This window comes from Misgurnus anguillicaudatus, chromosome 19, assembly GCF_027580225.2.
Source record: "Misgurnus anguillicaudatus chromosome 19, ASM2758022v2, whole genome shotgun sequence".
Lineage (NCBI taxonomy): Eukaryota > Metazoa > Chordata > Actinopteri > Cypriniformes > Cobitidae > Misgurnus > Misgurnus anguillicaudatus.
This window is the reverse complement of record NC_073355.2, coordinates 11,374,146-11,392,001: the sequence shown is the minus strand read 5'-3', so window position 1 is coordinate 11,392,001 and position 17,856 is coordinate 11,374,146. Positions and strand designations below refer to the sequence as shown.

Below are 17,856 nucleotides of genomic sequence, written 5' to 3'. Positions count from 1 at the left end.
TGCGGTTATTTATAACGGTGCCTTGCAACCCCCCACCCACACAAAAAATTGGATTTGCATGATTCAGGAAAGCCTCATTTTCAGGTCGGAAAAGCCGGAATTCCGGATTTATCCGGAAGAATCACACCCCTGCTTAAGACACCATGCAGAATACTCAATGAAGTAAAGAAGAACCCACGAGTAACAGCTAAAGGCTTGAAGACATCATTGGAACGGGCACACAGCTCTGTTTCCGAGTCTACCATACGCAAGTCTTTGGACATGCACGGTGTCTATGACAGTACACCATGGAGGAAGCCGCTGCTCTCCCGAAAAACATTGCTGTGAGCCTGAAGTTTGCAAAAGAGCACCTTGGCAAACCCCAGTGCTACTGGGAAATATTTTATGGATTGATGAAACAAAAGTTGAATTTTTTGGGAAAAATGTTATGGTGCAAAATGGGCACAGCTCACCAACATCAGAACATCATCCCAACAGTGTAATATGGTGGAGGGAACATCATGATTTGGGCTTCTTTGCTCCCTCACCACTTGCCTGGACCACTTGCCATCATCGAGGGTAAAATGAATTAAGTTAAAAAAAAAATCCAACAGGATAATGTCAGGGTGGCTGTCCACCAGTTGAAGCTCAGTAGAAGTTAGCTGATGCAACAGGACAATGACCTTAAGCATTGTAGTAAATCCACTACAGACTGGCCTAAGAAAAACAAAATGCGCCATTTGGAGTGGCCTAGTCAAAGCCCAGACCTTAACCCGTGGAATGACCTCAAGAGAGCGGTTCACACCAGCCATCCTACAAATGTGTCTGAGTTAAAGCAGTTTTGTAAAGGGGAATGAGCAAAAATTGCTTCTGAACGATGCGCAGGTCTGATTCAGAACTACTGAAAGCGCTTGCTTGAAGTATTTGCAGCCAAATGAGGCTCAACAAGCCGTTTAATCCAAGGGTTCACTTACATTTTCCTCCAGCACTATGAATGTTTAATGGGGGTTCTCGAAAAAGATACAAGAAACTAGAATTATTTGTGTGTTGTCACCTTATGCACATTGTGTTTGTCTATTGTTGTGACCTAGATGAGGATCAGATCACATTTTATGGCAAATCACAGTAGAAAATCAGTTTATTACTAGGGGTTCACATACTTTTTCTTGCCACTGTAAGTCGTGAGAAGCATTCCAGTCAAGTGCATCTTCGGTCATGTATTTGAAAAGTAGTGTATGTTTGAGTAATTTATGGAAAATCAGTTTACTTACAGCTTTTGGGGCATTTCGAGATGTGCTATCATCAGGTCTCAGGACCTCAATGACATACAAGTGCTTTTTGTTGCTTTTCCACATATTTCCTTCTGTGTCCATGAGGAATCCAAGGATTAACAGTTTGAATAAAAATTCATGGAGTCCCTTTTTCACCTAAAGGTATGTAAAAATGCATTACACTGAAAACATGTACATACTCAGCAAATCAAGAAACATCATCTTTCTTTAGTTTCACAGACATGTGACAAACAGATATGAGAACTTAAACATACGCAGTGCCTACATAAAAAGTAAAAGTTGGTTACTGTAGTAGTTTGGGGTCTAAAAGGTAACAGTGATCTAGTGTGGACACAAGATCTGTTTATCATTATTTTTTGTAATTTGTGCTTTGAGATGTCGGCTTGCTTTCCCCCTATGCATTTGCAAGGTCCTTTCCATGGGGAAAGGTCCTTGAAATCTTTAGTCTGTCACTGTTAGCCTGATCAGCTGTCCTTTCTGTCTTCCTTTAGCACGTCTTAGGTCTTAAGCATCTTGCATAGAAATTGCAGTTTATTGCTTTCCGCTATCCTCATTCCTTTCTGCAGTATTACATGCTCACACAGCTTTATTATTTATCTTTGTTCTTATTTCAGCAACTTTTTTTTTGACTAACCACACATAAACATAATTTCCTTAAATACAAACACGTACATACATGTTACTCACATATAACTGAAGCAGTTTGCGCTGAATACAGTGTTATGTGATATTAGCCATTAATATGTTTAAAGCAACTGGAAAAAAGACCAGATGTAAGAGCATATCAAAACCTCTGCCAATGTCCCAAAATGGTTGGACCCCAAGGGTTAATCAATAAACATGCTTCATACAAGGTGCCTGCTTGTATCCCTTACTGTATTCATATTGTATTTAATAATGTATCTTGGAGCCTATGGTGAAGTCACTTTCACATTAAAGATAATTTGGTAGAAATAACATCAGGGGCAATTCTAGGTTTAAATTTTACATAGTATTCTGAATTTGTTTTGCAGAATACATATTTTTTAAACGTAGTAAAAATGCATACTTACCATGGTGGTGATGTCAAAATGGTAGACTGAAAGTTCCTTTTCCTTGTAGGTATTGAGTAAAGACCGAACAATGATATTTTCATCAATTCTTGGCTCAATCAACCGGATACACTTCAGTTGTGAAGTCTTCTCCGTGATTGTCTTCAATTTCTCATACATTCGTCTTATGTAAAGTGATTTGCCTAGAATGGACCACACAAATAATTAATGCCAATACAAATATGAAGCAAACCATTTATTCCTCATAAGTGTTCTTTGACAAATAAAGAAACCAGACTCTGACAAGAATGTCTACTTGCCTACTCCAGATCTTTCAGAGGACACAACTCCCACAAACTGCCTGTTTTTGAACACTTCAGCAGCACTGGGTACATCATCCGGGACTGTAAAATGCCTGAAAAGGTATTGCTGAATACTCTTAATTGGTTCTTGAGGAACCAAGTGCAATCTAAACTGACTAAAAGCAGAGGGAAGGTATGCATGCTCCTTATTAGAGCTGCAGACCAACACCAGTCTGTAATCATATCTGCTTAACACCTTTTGACGCTGAAAAAATTGCTCGACTTTGTAGCTTACTTCGTAGGTAAGTTGGTCTACATACAGCATTGTGTATATCTTCTTTCCATTATAGCCAACAGTGAGACATCTCCTGAGGAAAAGTTCCACTTCTTCATATGGAGTGGATGCGTTACAGAGAAGTACTTCGTCATAGGTTGGCAAAGGCTCACATTTGCTGGTCATATAAATTGAAATGCAAGAGGTCAACATTTCTTCAGAAGGGCAGATGATGAGATTTGGTCTTCCAATAGCCAGTCCACTTGGTAGTTCTCTCTGAATGTGCCTTGTTTTCTCATCCTGCGAGGAATCACCTTCACATTTGCTGGGGATGTTGGCCAAAATTTCAAGAAGATGTCCAAGAGTTTTGACATCAAGAGAGTCTGGCAAGAAACATTTCATGTTTCGCATGTAAGCATTCCAAAGCACATCCAACTTTTCTGACCCATTCGCTTCCCCCAGCTGATTTTCAAAGACATCAAGTGACATGTCACTCTCAACTATACTGGGGACTTCCACAAAGGTCTGAAAGTCTAAATCTTCATTGTGTTCATGACTCTTCTTTATGATATCATATTGAAGCCTGTGCCAAGCTTCCCGAAGATCTGAAGGGGAGCAATTTGGCTGAATGAAAGACAGCATCATAAGAACTTGATCTTCCAGATTATTCACATTTTTTGGGGTGAGCTGACTGCACAGGTAGACTACCTGTTCTGCAGTGAAATAATTTAAGTAGTAAAACCGAGATCTCAGCTTGTCCATAAAATCCTTCCAGAAACATAAACATTTCTCCATTTTCTGACAGACTTCAGGCAACAGTTGAGTGATTTCGCCTTTCATGGTAATATCGCTGACAACACTTTCCAACTTGAAGTTAATAGTGATGCAGCCTTCTTTACTATTACAGCTGATGTTTGCCTCCCAGTGTCTGAACAATGGATTTCCAGCAGAAAACAAATCAATAAATGCAGATGCCAACCTCTGCACACTGGCAAAAACCTAAAAACAAACAAATTTGAATGAAGGAAAATTAAAACAACCATTCCAAGTTTAACATTCAAAACTGCTACAATGGATTAAAAATTACCTCTGCAAATCGATTGACTTCACGCTGGCCCTGATCTCCTTTGCCCGATATTAGCATTAATTTATTCCGAAGTTCCAGGAGTTCTTCAAAAGTATAAATGCGTGTCTCACAGCCCTCCTCATGCTCTTCCATAATACGTAACTTCAGAATATTTTCCATGCATAGCTGGAAAAAGAACATAATTTAAAACAGTTTCCTATTATGTTGTGCATCAATCAAGCTTGTCAATGACAGTAAAAGACAAAAATAAACATTACTCTAATGTAACAAGTTACTGCATAAGTGTTAGCAGCATGTACACTTATTTCATTCTGGGGTTCATCTAAAAAAAAATAGAATATCATGGAAAAGTACTTTTTTATATGCAAGATTCCCTTCACACAAACTGAAATATTTTAAGACCATTTTTGTTTTAATTCTGATGACTGATAATTTACAGCTTAAGAAAATTTGGGCTTCAGTAACCCCTCAGCAGTGGCACAGGCTTATCGTCTCTATGCATTAAAGCAGTAATTCGTGCAAAATGAGCCCCAAAAAAGTATTAAGTGCAACATTTTACATGGTTTAAAGATCTTGAACATTTTTGTTTGTAAATCATTATTTGAGTAATTTTTGAGAAACTGTCAATATTTTTTGGCAGTCCAAAACTAAAATATCATGTTAAAGCTGGCTTAATTTAAAAACACCTTGTACCGACATCCATCAACATATGTCAGTGCCATTTTTTGTCTCAAGATGCACACCGGTATTGCTTTTAGTAAGGTTTGTTTGTAAAAAAACTACTCAAATGTCCTAATAACTGAGGCCTAGTCCTGAATTATTTTAAAGTCCCCATGAAACGGAAGTAGCGATTGCCTTATTTTCCCCTTGGTGACATATATCCGAATGAAACGGCTTTTGAGATGAAATAAGGCAGGGCTGGATTTGAATTTGTCCATCGAGATCTGATTGGATCGTTTGAAGTTGGGTCGTGTTGCTAATTGCTAATCGCTGCGATCTGCTCCCAGACCCCGCCCACCTGCCATACTTTTGACCGGAAGTGAAGAGAGATCATTTTTGAGGAGGGGAGAAGATTTGCATTTTTGATTAAAGATTATGAGCACACACAAATTTTTGAAAAATAATGAAGCTCACAGATAAGTAATTTGTTAATAATACCACAATATTAAAAATATATAGTTTTTCATTTCAATTTCATTGTGACTTTAAACCTTGTCTGGAAAACTGCTCTTTGAAGTTTTATTTTTACATTGTGAATAAAATATGGGTTTATGAGATTTGCTATTCATTTCATTCTGATTTAACTTACAGTTCCTCAAAAGTAGTAAGGACATAGTGTTAAATGCATTTATGGACACAAACAGATATTCAATCCAATTATTGTGTTCCATAGAAAAAAATCATGTTGGTTCTGTACAACTAGAAGGTGAGTAAATGATGACTATCCAAAAACACTTCAAAACATCTGTGTGCATTAACAATAATGACAAACCTTCTTTTGGTTTTGTGCACTGATAATGTAGACCCCATCTGTGTTAATAGCTGATGCCAAAGACAGAGAGGACAGTTCTACTGAACCATGGCTGTCCTTGACCGTCTTCAACCATTCTATGTGTCTCGCAGAGTCTCGCTGAAATGAGAAAAATCATCTATAAAGAAAAATGACATAAAATTGTTATGTTCTCTATTAAAATGATCAATCAAACCTCACCAATTTTTTTGGAAGGTTGGGGTCATTATCAAGTGCGTTCCAGAGTTTCTCCAGCATTTTTTGAAAATGCGTAAAGTCGGCATCTGGCTTTAAATCATAAAGCATTGAGGAGTAGCCAAGAACAGCATCGTGAAAACAGGCCACGCGATCCACATCCAAATCATTCTCTCCCGCAGAGATGGACGCCAAATCCACAAAGACTTTCAACTCGTTGATGTCTGAATTTAATAGTATGATACAAAATATTTTCTTCTAAATTAGCATAAAAAGAAAAGTGCAACCAATTACCAATGTAAGAACCCATTTGTTTACCTTCAAGGGCCTCTTTAACCCACATGACGAAATGTTTTCTTAGGTCGAGCTCCTGAAGGCAAACTCTACGCGAGTCTGTGATATCCACAAGCATAGTTTTAGCCTGTATCAGCTCATTGTCCATGCGATCAAGATGCTCCTTCTTAAAATCCAAGTGCGTCTGATAGAAAAAGTGTTGCAGGTTTAACACACACACGGCTTTATTTTTTAATAAACTAGATAGCATGATGGTTAGATAACTTACAGTAACAAGCAACTTCTCTAGGACTTTGAAGTCTCCTTGTAGGCAGAGTGTCTGTTTGACTCTCATGACCACCTGAGCTAACTCTACTGCCAGATAAACCTCATGAAACTGCTCAATCTGATGGATTCGCCTCTGTATCCACTGCTGGTCATCACAGGGATCAAGACTGCACATGTTTTTGACATCCACTGCCAGATCTTCATATTTTCCCATGTATGCTTTGAATAACACATCAACTTCTTCAAAAGTCATGCTACCGTCTTTGAGTTTAGCATATATGGCTTTGTATTTATTGTAACATTTCCCAAATATGGAACCATGAATCTTTGGTACTGCCATTAACAATGTGTTTTCTGCTGGTTCCTCATTATCATCATCTTCTTCAACAGTCTTTGCAAACTCTTCAGCCTCTTTCACCCAACACATTTTAAAAATGTAGCTGTCTTTATAGGTGTGTAGAACCGTTGCCATATTTCGCACACCTTCATCAAGCTCAAAGTATGTGACTACTCCAGACTTCTCCGAGGGATTTTGATTCAATATGTGAACATCCATGAAGCTGTCCAGATCCATTTCATCTATGTCAATATGTTGTTTGACTTCCAACCCTTTAACATCAACTGAAAGAGAGTACATATTTAGTTTTTTATTATTTGTATTCTTTTAAAGTTTTTTTTGCCAAGCAATTAATAAATATATACCTATAACATGCTCCTGTAAGCTGTTGCACATTGTAATGAGAACATCCACCAAATTTCTCTCATGGTGAAGGGCCTCCACCTCCTCTTGTCTAAACTCAAGAAGCCTCTTCATAGTTTTGGTATCCGTGAATTGAATATTTTCAGAAAAACAGTCTGGAAAAACATCAGATCATGACTCCTCACTTTACTAAACCAGTTTACAATAATCAAAATTCATATCTGACACTGGGCCTAGATGAATGTCTTACCTAAAGCAAGTAGCTCTAAGAAAACACTCTTGTTGTCCATGATGTGATTGAGAAGTTTGATCTTTATTTTCCCTATGACAAGTCGATTTAAAATGTCTGTAAACAATGAGGTTGCTATTGCAAACTTCTCCTTAGCCTCTTCAGAGAGCTGATTGATCAGTTGTTCATTCGCACCTGCAAAGCAAAGATGTAAATATATACTGCATCATCTCGGTTCGCCTTGTTAACTGTAAGGCCCGGGTTCTATTAGTGTGCTTACATTTTATAACAGCGTAGTACTTCTAGTGTTTGTGTCATAAATAAACACGCAATGTGCTTAAAAAGAAAAACAGGGTCTGCAGCGTTACAAAGTCTCTGCTTACAAGGAGTAGTGTGTATGCTAAGCATGACCATTACAAAGTAATGAGTTTTAAAACGAAAATGCACTAAATGTAAATGTAGTGTAAAAAAGCATGTGGAGATAAACTATTGAAATACCATGAAGCTGAAAGATATTTTTGGCTGCTGTCCAGTTCAGGAGATGCTGGAGAACAGCTTCTTCTTCCTCCACATAGACTCCTTTGGCATCTTTTGGCCAGGACTTTAGGATGATCGTAGACACAAGCTTTCCAAATTTCCAGTTTACCCGGAAATTACTGAGTCTGTCAAGTAGTTTCCCTTCAGATTTAGCCTGCAAAAAATATGGTATATACATCAAGTAACAGCTGTTATATGACATTTATGCAGCCTATCATTAAATAAATTGCTAAGACAAAACCATGCAAACACTAAAATCAACTAGATATGCAATTCCCAAGGAATTACCAGTGCATGAAAATGCAAAAAAAGTTGATTGACAGAAATGTAAAAGAAATTTAGTCTAGTAGTTTACCTGGCTGTTGACATGTTTTAGTGTGAAGCTACCATGATTTAAAAAAGTTATCATGATGAAATATGAAGCTAGCATGAGTTAACATGATTTAGCATGAAGCTAGCAGGATTTAGCATGAAGCAAGCAGGATTTACCATGACATTAGTATGATTTACCATGAAGTTAAACATGATTTATCATGAAGCTAGCATGATTTAGCATGACGTTAGCATAATTTACCATGAAGCTAGCATGATTTATCATGAAGCTAGCATGATTTAACATGAAGCTAACAAGATGTTAGCATGATTAGCATGACTAGCATTGAAGCTAACATGATGCTAGCATGATTAGCATGACGCTAGCATGATGCTAGCATGATTAGCATGAAGCTAGCATGATGCTAGCATGATTAGCATGCAGCTAGCATGATGCTAGAATGATTAGCATGAAGCTAGCATGATGTTAGCATGATTAGCATGAAGCTAGCATGATGCTAGCATGATTAGCATAAAGCTAGCATGATGTTAGCATGATTAGCACGAAGCTAGCATGATTAGCATGAAGCTAGCATGATTAGCATGAAGCTAGCATGATGCTAGCATGATTATCATGAATCTAGCATGATGCTAGCATGATTAGCCTGAAGCTCTCATGAAGCTAGCATGATTAGCATGAAGCTAACATGATGTTAGCATGATTAGCATGACTAGCATTGAAGCTAGCATGATGCTAGCATGATTAGCATGACGCTAACATGATGCTAACATGATTAGCATGATGCTAACATGATTAGCATGAAGCTAGCATGATTAGCATGAAGCTAGCATGATGCTAGCATGATTAGCATGAAGCTAGCATGATGCTAGCATGATTAGCATGAAGCTAGCATGATGTTAGCATGATTAGCATGAAGCTAGCATGAAGCTAGCATGATTAGCATGAAGCTAGCATGATGTTAGCATGATTAGCATGAATCTAACATGATGCTAGCATGATTAGCGTGAAGTTAGCATGATGCTAGCATGATTAGCATGAAGCTAGCATGATTAGCATGAAGGTAGCATGATGTTAGCATGATAAGCATGAAGCTAGCATGATGCTAGCATGATTAGCATGAAGCTAGCATGATGCTAGCATGATTAGCATGAAGCTAGCATGATGCTAGCATGATTAGCATGAAGCTAACATGATTAGCATGATGCTAACAAGATTTAACATGAAGCTAGCATGATTTAGCATTAAGTTACCAAGATTTATTATGAAATTAGCATAAAGCTAGCATGAAACTAGCACGAAGCTAGTATGACTTAGCATGAAGCTAGCATGAAGCTAATATTACCCAAAGACCCAACCCCCATGTCTCTATGATGTTCGGATCCAGAGATATAAGGCTTTGTTTATTATGTTGCTAGGCTGCTCATATTTGGTTGCTAGGGGCGTGGCTTAATACCTCAATAAGGATGGTGAGAGACTGATTGGTTGCCTGAGTAAAATGAGCCCACCCCCATGTCTCTATGACACTGTGCTGCAAAGATATCCATTTGGGCATTTTATAATGGCAGTCTATGGGAAATGTTGCTAGGGTGCCCAAAATGGTTGCTAGGGGCGTGGCTTAATAGCTCAATAAGGATCCTAAGGGACTGATTGGATGCCTGAGTAAAATGAGCCCACCCCCATGTCTCTATGACACTGCGCTGCAAAGATATCCCATCTGGGACGTTTTTATTTCCTTATATGGGCATGATTCCTGCCCCATTATAAGTCTATGGGGGAATTTGGGGGCCTCTTACACCCCAGGGGTACAACTTACACCCCATTGTGAGGTATGTTCTTACAGAGCCTGCCAGCCTCCTCAAATGTGGCAAGTCACAAGTTTCTGTGAAATTCTAGGTCTGAGCTACGACTCGTCAAAGTTTGTCTCCATGTTAAGTCAATGGGATTTTTCGGCTGCTTTTTCGCCCCTGGGGCGAAGACCGTACCTCCGATCGCTTATAAAAGTCATAGCACAGTATTCCCGAATAGTCCGCACGTTTGAGAGTTTGAATGAAGTTTCTAAGTTAAGCGGTTCGAGCCGTATTAATTGCGGAAATTTGGTTGGAAGAATAATAATAATAACTAGATGAGGTTAAAGTTTGTGAACAAACTTTATGTTGGCTTGAGAAATCCTAGTCTGAGAGTAATAGATGGAGCTGCAGTTGGGGCAGTTAAGTTAGTTGGGGCAGATGGGTTAGTTGGGGCAGAATTGGGCAGACGGGGCAGAATGGGGCATTTAGGGTAGTTTGGGCAGAATTGGGTAGTTGGGGCATTTAGGGCAGATGGGGCATTTAGGGCAGTTGGGGCAGATGAGGCATTTGGGGCAGTTGGGGCATTTGGGGCAGAATTGGGTAGTTGGGGCATTTAGGGCAGTTGGGGCATTTAGGGCAGTTGGGGGCAGATGAGGCATTTGGGGTAGTTGGGGCATTTGGGGCAGAATTGGGTAGTTGGGGCATTTAGGGCAGTTGGGGCATTTAGGGCAGATGGGGCATTTAGGGCAGTTGGGGCATTTAGGGCAGAAGGGGGCAGATGAGGCATTTGGGGTAGTTGCGGCATTTGGGGCAGAATTGGGTAGTTGGGGCATTTAGGGCAGTTGGGGCATTTAGGGCAGTTGGGGCAGAAGAGGCAGATGAGGCATTTGGGGTAGTTGGGGCATTTGGGGTAGTTGGGGCATTTAGGGCAGTTTGGGCATTTAGGGCAGTTGGGGCATTTAGGGTAGTTGGGGCATTTAGGGCAATTGGGGCATAATTGGGCAGTTGTGTCAGACGGGGCAGATGGGACATTTGGGGCAGAATTGGGCAGATGGGACATTTGGGGCAGAATTGGGCAGATGGGGCATTTGGGGCAGATGGGGCAGTTAGGGCATTTGGGGAATTTATTTGTGTGTTTGTGTGAGTATGTTTGTGTGTGTAATAATGTGTTTGTAAGTGTAATATTGTATTTGTGTGTGTAGTTGTGTGTCTGTGTGTGTGTAATTGTGTGTCTGTGTAGTTGTGTGTCTGTGTGTAGTTGTGTGTGGTTCTGTGTCTGTGTGTGTGTGTAGTTGTGTTTGTCTGTGCTATTGAGTGAGTTTTGTGAGACAGAGATAGACTGAGAGAGGTTGAGAGATGATGTAATGTATTTGTATGAATGAGAGTTGACAGTTAGAATTTGAAAATAAACACTCAGCCTAAACATTCTATGAATGTAAGTCTATGGGACTTTTTTGGGATGTTTGATCGGACGGTTTAGGAGAACCGTAAGTCCGATCGCTTAGAAAAGATATAGCACACCTCCTCAGATCAGACTGAAGGTCTGTGCAAAGTTTGGTGGCTGTAGCTTAAAAGCTCTAGGAGGAGTTAGAGTTAGAAATTTTAGTCTCAGAAGAAAAGAAGAGGGAATAATAATAATAAGTTTAAGTGCAACAACAGTATGTTGGCTTTCTCAAGCCAACATAACTAGATATTAAAGTTTGAAGACAAACTTTATGTTGGTTTGAAAAAGCGTGGCCTGAACAGTTTCACAGGATAAACGTAAAGTTAAGACGTTCAATTTAGTGTAGCTGGTTGTTTGCATGATTAAGAATGAATACAGCTTGATTTATCATGAAGTTAGCATGAAGTTAACATGATTAGCATGAAGCTAGCATGATGCTAGCATGATTAGCATGAAGCTAGCATGATGCTAGCATGATTAGCATGAAGCTAGCATGATGCTAGCATGATTAGCATGAAGCTAACATGATGCTAGCATGATTAGCATGAAGTTAGCATGATTAACATGAAGCTAGCATGATTAGCATGAAGCTAGCATGAAGCTAACATGAAGCTATCATGATTAGCATGCAGCTAACATGATTAGCATGAAGCTAGCATGATTAGCATGAAGCTAGCATGATTAGCATGAAGTTAGCATGATGTTAGCATGATTAGCATGAAGCTAGCATGATGCTAGCATGATTAGCATGAAGCTAACATGATGTTAGCATGATTAGCATGAAGCTAGCATGATTAGCATGACGCTAACATGAAGCTAGCATGATTAGCATGAAGCTAGCATGATGCTAGCATGATTAGCATGAAGCTAGCATGATTAGCATGAAGCTAGCATGGTGCTAGCATGATTAGCATGAAGCTAGCAAGATGCTAGCATGATTAGCATGAAGCTAACATGATGCTAGCATGATTAACATGAAGCTAACATGATGCTAGCATGATTAGCATGAAGCTAGCATGATGCTAGCATGATTAGCATGAAGCTAGTATGATTAGCATGAAGCTAGCATGATAAGCATTAGGCTAACATGATGCTAACATGATTAGCATGAAGCTAGCATGATGCTAGCATGATTAGCATGAAGCTAGCATGATGCTAGCATGATTAGCATGAAGCTAGCATGATGCTAGCATGATTAGCATGAAGCTAGCATGATGCTAGCATGATTAGCATGAAGCTAGCATGATGCTAGCATGATTAGCATGAAGCTAACATGATGCTAGCATGATTAACATGAAGCTAGCATGATGCTAGCATGATTAGCATGACGTTAGCATGAGGCTAGCATGATTAGCATGAAGCTAGCATGATGCTAGCATGATTAACATGAAGCTAGCATGATGCTAGCATGATTAGCATGAAGTTAGCATGAGGCTAGCATGATTAGCATGAAGCTAGCATGATGCTAGCATGATTAGCATGAAGCTAGCATGAGGCTAGCATGATTAGCATGAAGCTAGCATGAGGCTAGCATGATTAGCATGAAGTAAGCATGAGGTTAGCATGATTAGCATGAAGCTAACATGATTTAACGTGAAGTTAGCATGATTAGCATGATGCTAGCATGATTAGCATGAAGCTAGCACTATTTAGCATGAAGCTAACAAGATTTAACATGAAGCTAACAAGATTTAGCATGAAGTTAGCAAGCTATATTATGAAATTAGCATAAAGCTAGCATGAAGCTAGCATGAAGCTAGTATGACTTAGCATGGAGCTAGCATGAAGCTAGCATGACCCAAAGACCCAACCCCCATGTCTCTATGATGTTCAGATCCAGAGATATAAGGCGTTGTTTATTATGTTGCTAGGGTGCTCATATTTGGTTGCTAGGGGCGTGGCTTAAGACCTCAATAAGAATCCTATTAAGACTGATTGGATCTCTGAGTAAAATGAGCCCACCCCTATGTCTCTATGACACTCTGGTGCAAAGATATCCATCTGGGCTTTTTATAATGGTAGTCTATGGGAGATGTTGCTAGGGTACCCAAAATTGTTGCTAGGGGCGTGGCTAAATAGCTTTGGGGCGATCCTAAGAGACTTATTGGATGACTGAGTAAAATGAGCCCACCCCCATGTCTCTACGACACTCTAAAGTGAAGATATTCCATCTGGGACGCTATTATTCCCTTATATGGGTATGTTTCCTGCCCCATTATAAGTCAATGGGAGATTTTGGGGGCCCCTTACACCCCAGGGGTACAGCTTACACCCCATTGTGATGTATGTTCTTACACAGCCTGTCAGACTCCTTAGATGTGGTAAGCCACAAGTTTCTACAAGTTGCTCACTCACAGCTATGACCCGTCAAAGTTTGTCTCAATGTTAAGTCAATGGAATTTTTGGGGTGTTCGAGCCCCCCGTTTAGGAATTCGGAAGGTCCCATCAGTTAGAAAAGATATAGCACACTAAGTCAGACCAGTCTGAAGGTCTGTGGAAAATTTGGTGCATGTAGCTTGAAAGCCCTAGGACGAGTTAGTGTCAGAAATTTGGGGTAGAATAATAATAATAACTAGATAGGTACATTTCCTGAAGAAAATGTGAGTGGTGCTTGCCGTGGCAAAATTCTGGGGACCATATATGATTATACTCCAAGCCAAAAGTAAAACGGTCCAACCCCCGTGTCTGTACGATGTTCTGATGTGGAGATATAAGGCAGTGTTTATCCGGTTGCTAGGGTACTGTATTTGGTTGCTAGGGAAAAATGTGACATCCCATAATGATTACACTCTGAGTCACGAGTCATACGGTCCAACCCCCGTGTCTCTACGATGTTCTGATGCAGATATAAGGCTTTGTTTACTCTGTTGCTAGGGTACTGTATTTGGTTGCTAGGGAAAAAATTGGCATCCCATAATGATTACACTCAGAGTCACGAGTCATACGGTCCAACCCCCGTGTCTCTACGATGTTCTGATGCGGAGATATAAGGCTTTGTTTACTCTGTTGCTAGGGTACTGTATTTGGTTGCTAGGGAAAATTTGGCATCCCATAATGATTACACTCTGAGTCACGAGTCATACGGTCCAACCCCCGTGTCTCTACGATGTTCTGATGCGGAGATATAAGGCTTTGTTTACTCTGTTGCTAGGGTACTGTATTTGGTTGCTAGGGAAAAAATTGGCATCCCATAATGATTACACTCAGAGTCACGAGTCATACGGTCCAACCCCCGTGTCTCTACGATGTTCTGATGCGGAGATATAAGGCTTTGTTTACTCTGTTGCTAGGGTACTGTATTTGGTTGCTAGGGGAAAATTTGGCATCCCATAATGATTACTATCTGAGTCACGAGTCATACGGTCCAACCCCCGTGTCTCTACGATGTTCTGATGCGGAGATATAAGGCATTGTTTACTCTGTTGCTAGGGTACTGTATTTGGTTGCTAGGGAAAAAATTGACATCCCATAGTTATTACCCGCCGAGTCACGAGTCAAACGGTCCAACCCCCGTGTCTCTACGATGTTCTGATGCGGAGATATAAGGCTTTGTTTACTCTGTTGCTAGGGTACTGTATTTGGTTGCTAGGGAAAAAATTGGCATCCCGTAATGATTACACTCAGAGTCAAGAGTCAAACAGTCCAACCCCCGTGTCTCTACGATGTTCTGATGCGGAGATATAAGGCTTTGTTTACTCTGTTGCTAGGGTACTGTATTTGGTTGCTAGGGAAAAATTTGACATCCCATAGTGATTACCCGCCGAGGCACGAGTCAAACGGTCCAACCCCTGTGTATCTACCATGTTCTGATGCGGAGATATAAAGCTTTGTTTACTCTGTTGCTAGGGTACTGTATTTGGTTGCTAGGGGCGTGGCTTGGGAGTGGCCATTGATGTGCGCAGTGATTACACTCCGAGTCACAAGTAAAACGGTCCAACCCCCGTGTCTCTACAATGTTCTGATGTGGAGATATAACTGTTTGAATTTTATGTTGCTAGGGTGCTCAAAAGTGGTTGCTAGGGGCGTGGCTTAGTAAGTCTTTAAGGATCCTAAGATACTGATTGGATGCCTGAGTAAAATGAGCCCACCCCCATGTCTCTATGACACTGTGGTGCAAAGATATCCATCTGAGCATTTTTTTAATGGCAGTCTATGGTATAGGTTGCTAGGGTGCCCAAAATTGTTGCTAGGGTAACCTTACACCCCATTGTGGGGGACGTCCAGATAGAGTCTAGCACCCTATTCAAATTTAGTAACCCTGATGTTTCTATGAAATCCTCGCTCGGACCTATGACCCGTCAAAATTTTTGCAATGTTAAGTCTATGGGATTTTGCCCCATTGACTTTTCATTGGGAATTTTTGGGCACCTCTTACACCCCAGGGGTACAACTTACACCCCATTGCGATCCATGTTCTTACAGAGCCTACCACCCTCTTCAAATGTTGTAACCCACATGTTTCTACAAAATCCTCGAGCGGAGCTATGACTCGTCAAAGTTGGGCGCAATGTTAAGTCAATGGGATTTTTCGGGTGGTTTTTCGCCCCCCTTTCGGAAATCCTGCACCCAATCGCTTATAAAAGTCATAGCACACCTCTCCTCAATAAACCGGTCGATTTGAGCCCGCTTTCATGGGACTACGGCAAACCGTGCGGGACGAGTTACGCGCCGAAAAAACGTGCAGACATAAGAATAAGATATAATAATAATTATAATAATAAGTATGCAAGATAATAATAGTGATGCCTTGCATAAATGCAAGCACCACTAACTAGATATTAAAGTTTGAAGACAAACTTTATGTTGGCTTGAAAAAGCGTAGCTTGAACGTTTAAAACGGTTTGACAGAAGTTTAGTTTAGTAGGCTATCTGTTTAAGTATGAAGGAATCATGATTTAGCATGATGCTAACATGATAAGCATGAAGCTGGCATGATGCTAGTATGATAAGCATGATGCTAGCATGATTAGCATGAAGCTAGCATGATGCTATTATGATTAGCATGAAGCTAGCATGATGCTAGCATGATTAGCATGAAGCTAGCATGATGCTTGCATGATTAGCATGAAGCTAGCATGAAGCTAGCATGATTAGCATGAAGCTAGCATGATGCTAGCATGATTAGCATGAAGCTAGCATGATTAGCATGAAGTTGGCATGAAGCTAGCATGATTAGCATGAAGCTAGCATGATGCTAGCATGATTAGCATGAAGCTAGCATCAAGCTAGCATGATTAGCATGAAGCTAGCATGAAGCTAGCATGATAAGCATGAAGCTAGCATGATGTTAGCATGATTAGCATGAAGTTAGCATGAAGCTAGCATGAAGTTAGCATGATTAGCATGAAGCTAGCATGATGTTAGCATGAAGCTAGCATGATGTTAGCATGAAGCTAGCATGATGTTAGCATGAAGCTAGCATGATTAGCATGAAGCTAGCATGATGCTAGCATGATTAGCATGAAGCTAGCATGATTCTAGCATGATTAACATGAAGCTAGCATGATGTTAGCATGATTAGCATGAATCTAGCATGATGGTAGCATGATTAGCATGAAGCTAGCATGATTCTAGCATGATTAACATGAAGCTAGCATGATGTTAGCATGAAGCTAGCATGATGCTAGCATGATTAGCATGATGCTAGCATGATTAGCATGAAGCTAACATGATGCTAGCATGATTAGCATGAAGCTAGCATGATTCTAGCATGATTACCATGAAGCTAGCATGATTTTAGCATGATTAGCATGAAGCTAGTATGATGGTAGCATGATTAGCATGAAGCTAGCTTGAGGCTAGCATGATTAGCATGAAGTAAGCATGAGGTTAACATGATTAGCATGACGTAAGCATGAGTTTAGCATGGTTAGCATGAAGCTAGCATGATTTAACGTGAAGTTAGCATGATTAGCATGATGTTAGCATGATTAGCATGATGTTAGCATGATTAGCATGAAGCTAACACTATTTAACGTGAAGCTAACAAGATTTAACATGAAGCTAGCATGATTTAGCATGAAGTTAGCAAGATATATTATGAAATTAGCATAAAGCTAGCATGAAACTAGCATGAAGCTAGTATGACTTAGCATGAAGCTAGCATGAAGCTAACACAGCCAAAAGACCCAACCCCCATGTCTCTATGATGTTCAGATCCAGAGATATAAGGCTTTGTTTATTATGTTGCTAGGGTGCTCATATTTGGTTGCTAGGGGCGTGGCTTAATACCTCAATAAGAATCCTATTAAGACTGATTGGATGCCTGAGTAAAATGAGCCCACCCCTATGTCCCTATGACACTCTGGTGCAAAGATATCCATCTGGGCTTTTTATAATGGTAGTCTATGGGAGATGTTGCTAGGGTACCCAAAATTGTTGCTAGGGGCGTGGCTTAATAGCTCTGGGGTGATCCTAAGAGACTGATTGGATGCCTGAGTAAAATGAGCCCACCCCCACATCTCTATGACCCTGTAATGCGAAGATATACATTTATAGACAGTTTATAATGGCAGTCTATGGGCATTCCCCTCCCATTGTAAGTCTATGGGGAAATTTTGGGGGCCTCTTACACCCCAGGGGTACAACTTATAC

The 17,856-nt window shown here is 40.2% G+C and overlaps 1 protein-coding gene across 1 annotated transcript in view; it reads right to left on the bottom strand.

Annotated features, from left to right (window-relative positions):
• The window catches only part of LOC129429942 (E3 ubiquitin-protein ligase rnf213-alpha-like), a 172,300-nt gene that overhangs the window by 47,501 nt on the left and 106,943 nt on the right, over positions 1–17,856 (bottom strand). The window contains exons 17-27 of the mRNA XM_073856917.1: positions 7,659–7,851; positions 7,182–7,355; positions 6,934–7,086; positions 6,233–6,852; positions 5,989–6,148; positions 5,677–5,894; positions 5,458–5,595; positions 3,966–4,130; positions 2,623–3,877; positions 2,324–2,505; positions 1,251–1,406 (exon numbers count right to left, since the gene is read on the bottom strand). Of these exons, the coding sequence (XP_073713018.1) occupies positions 1,251–1,406; positions 2,324–2,505; positions 2,623–3,877; positions 3,966–4,130; positions 5,458–5,595; positions 5,677–5,894; positions 5,989–6,148; positions 6,233–6,852; positions 6,934–7,086; positions 7,182–7,355; positions 7,659–7,851 (3,414 nt within the window). The remainder of the gene's footprint in view (positions 1–1,250; positions 1,407–2,323; positions 2,506–2,622; positions 3,878–3,965; positions 4,131–5,457; positions 5,596–5,676; positions 5,895–5,988; positions 6,149–6,232; positions 6,853–6,933; positions 7,087–7,181; positions 7,356–7,658; positions 7,852–17,856) is intronic.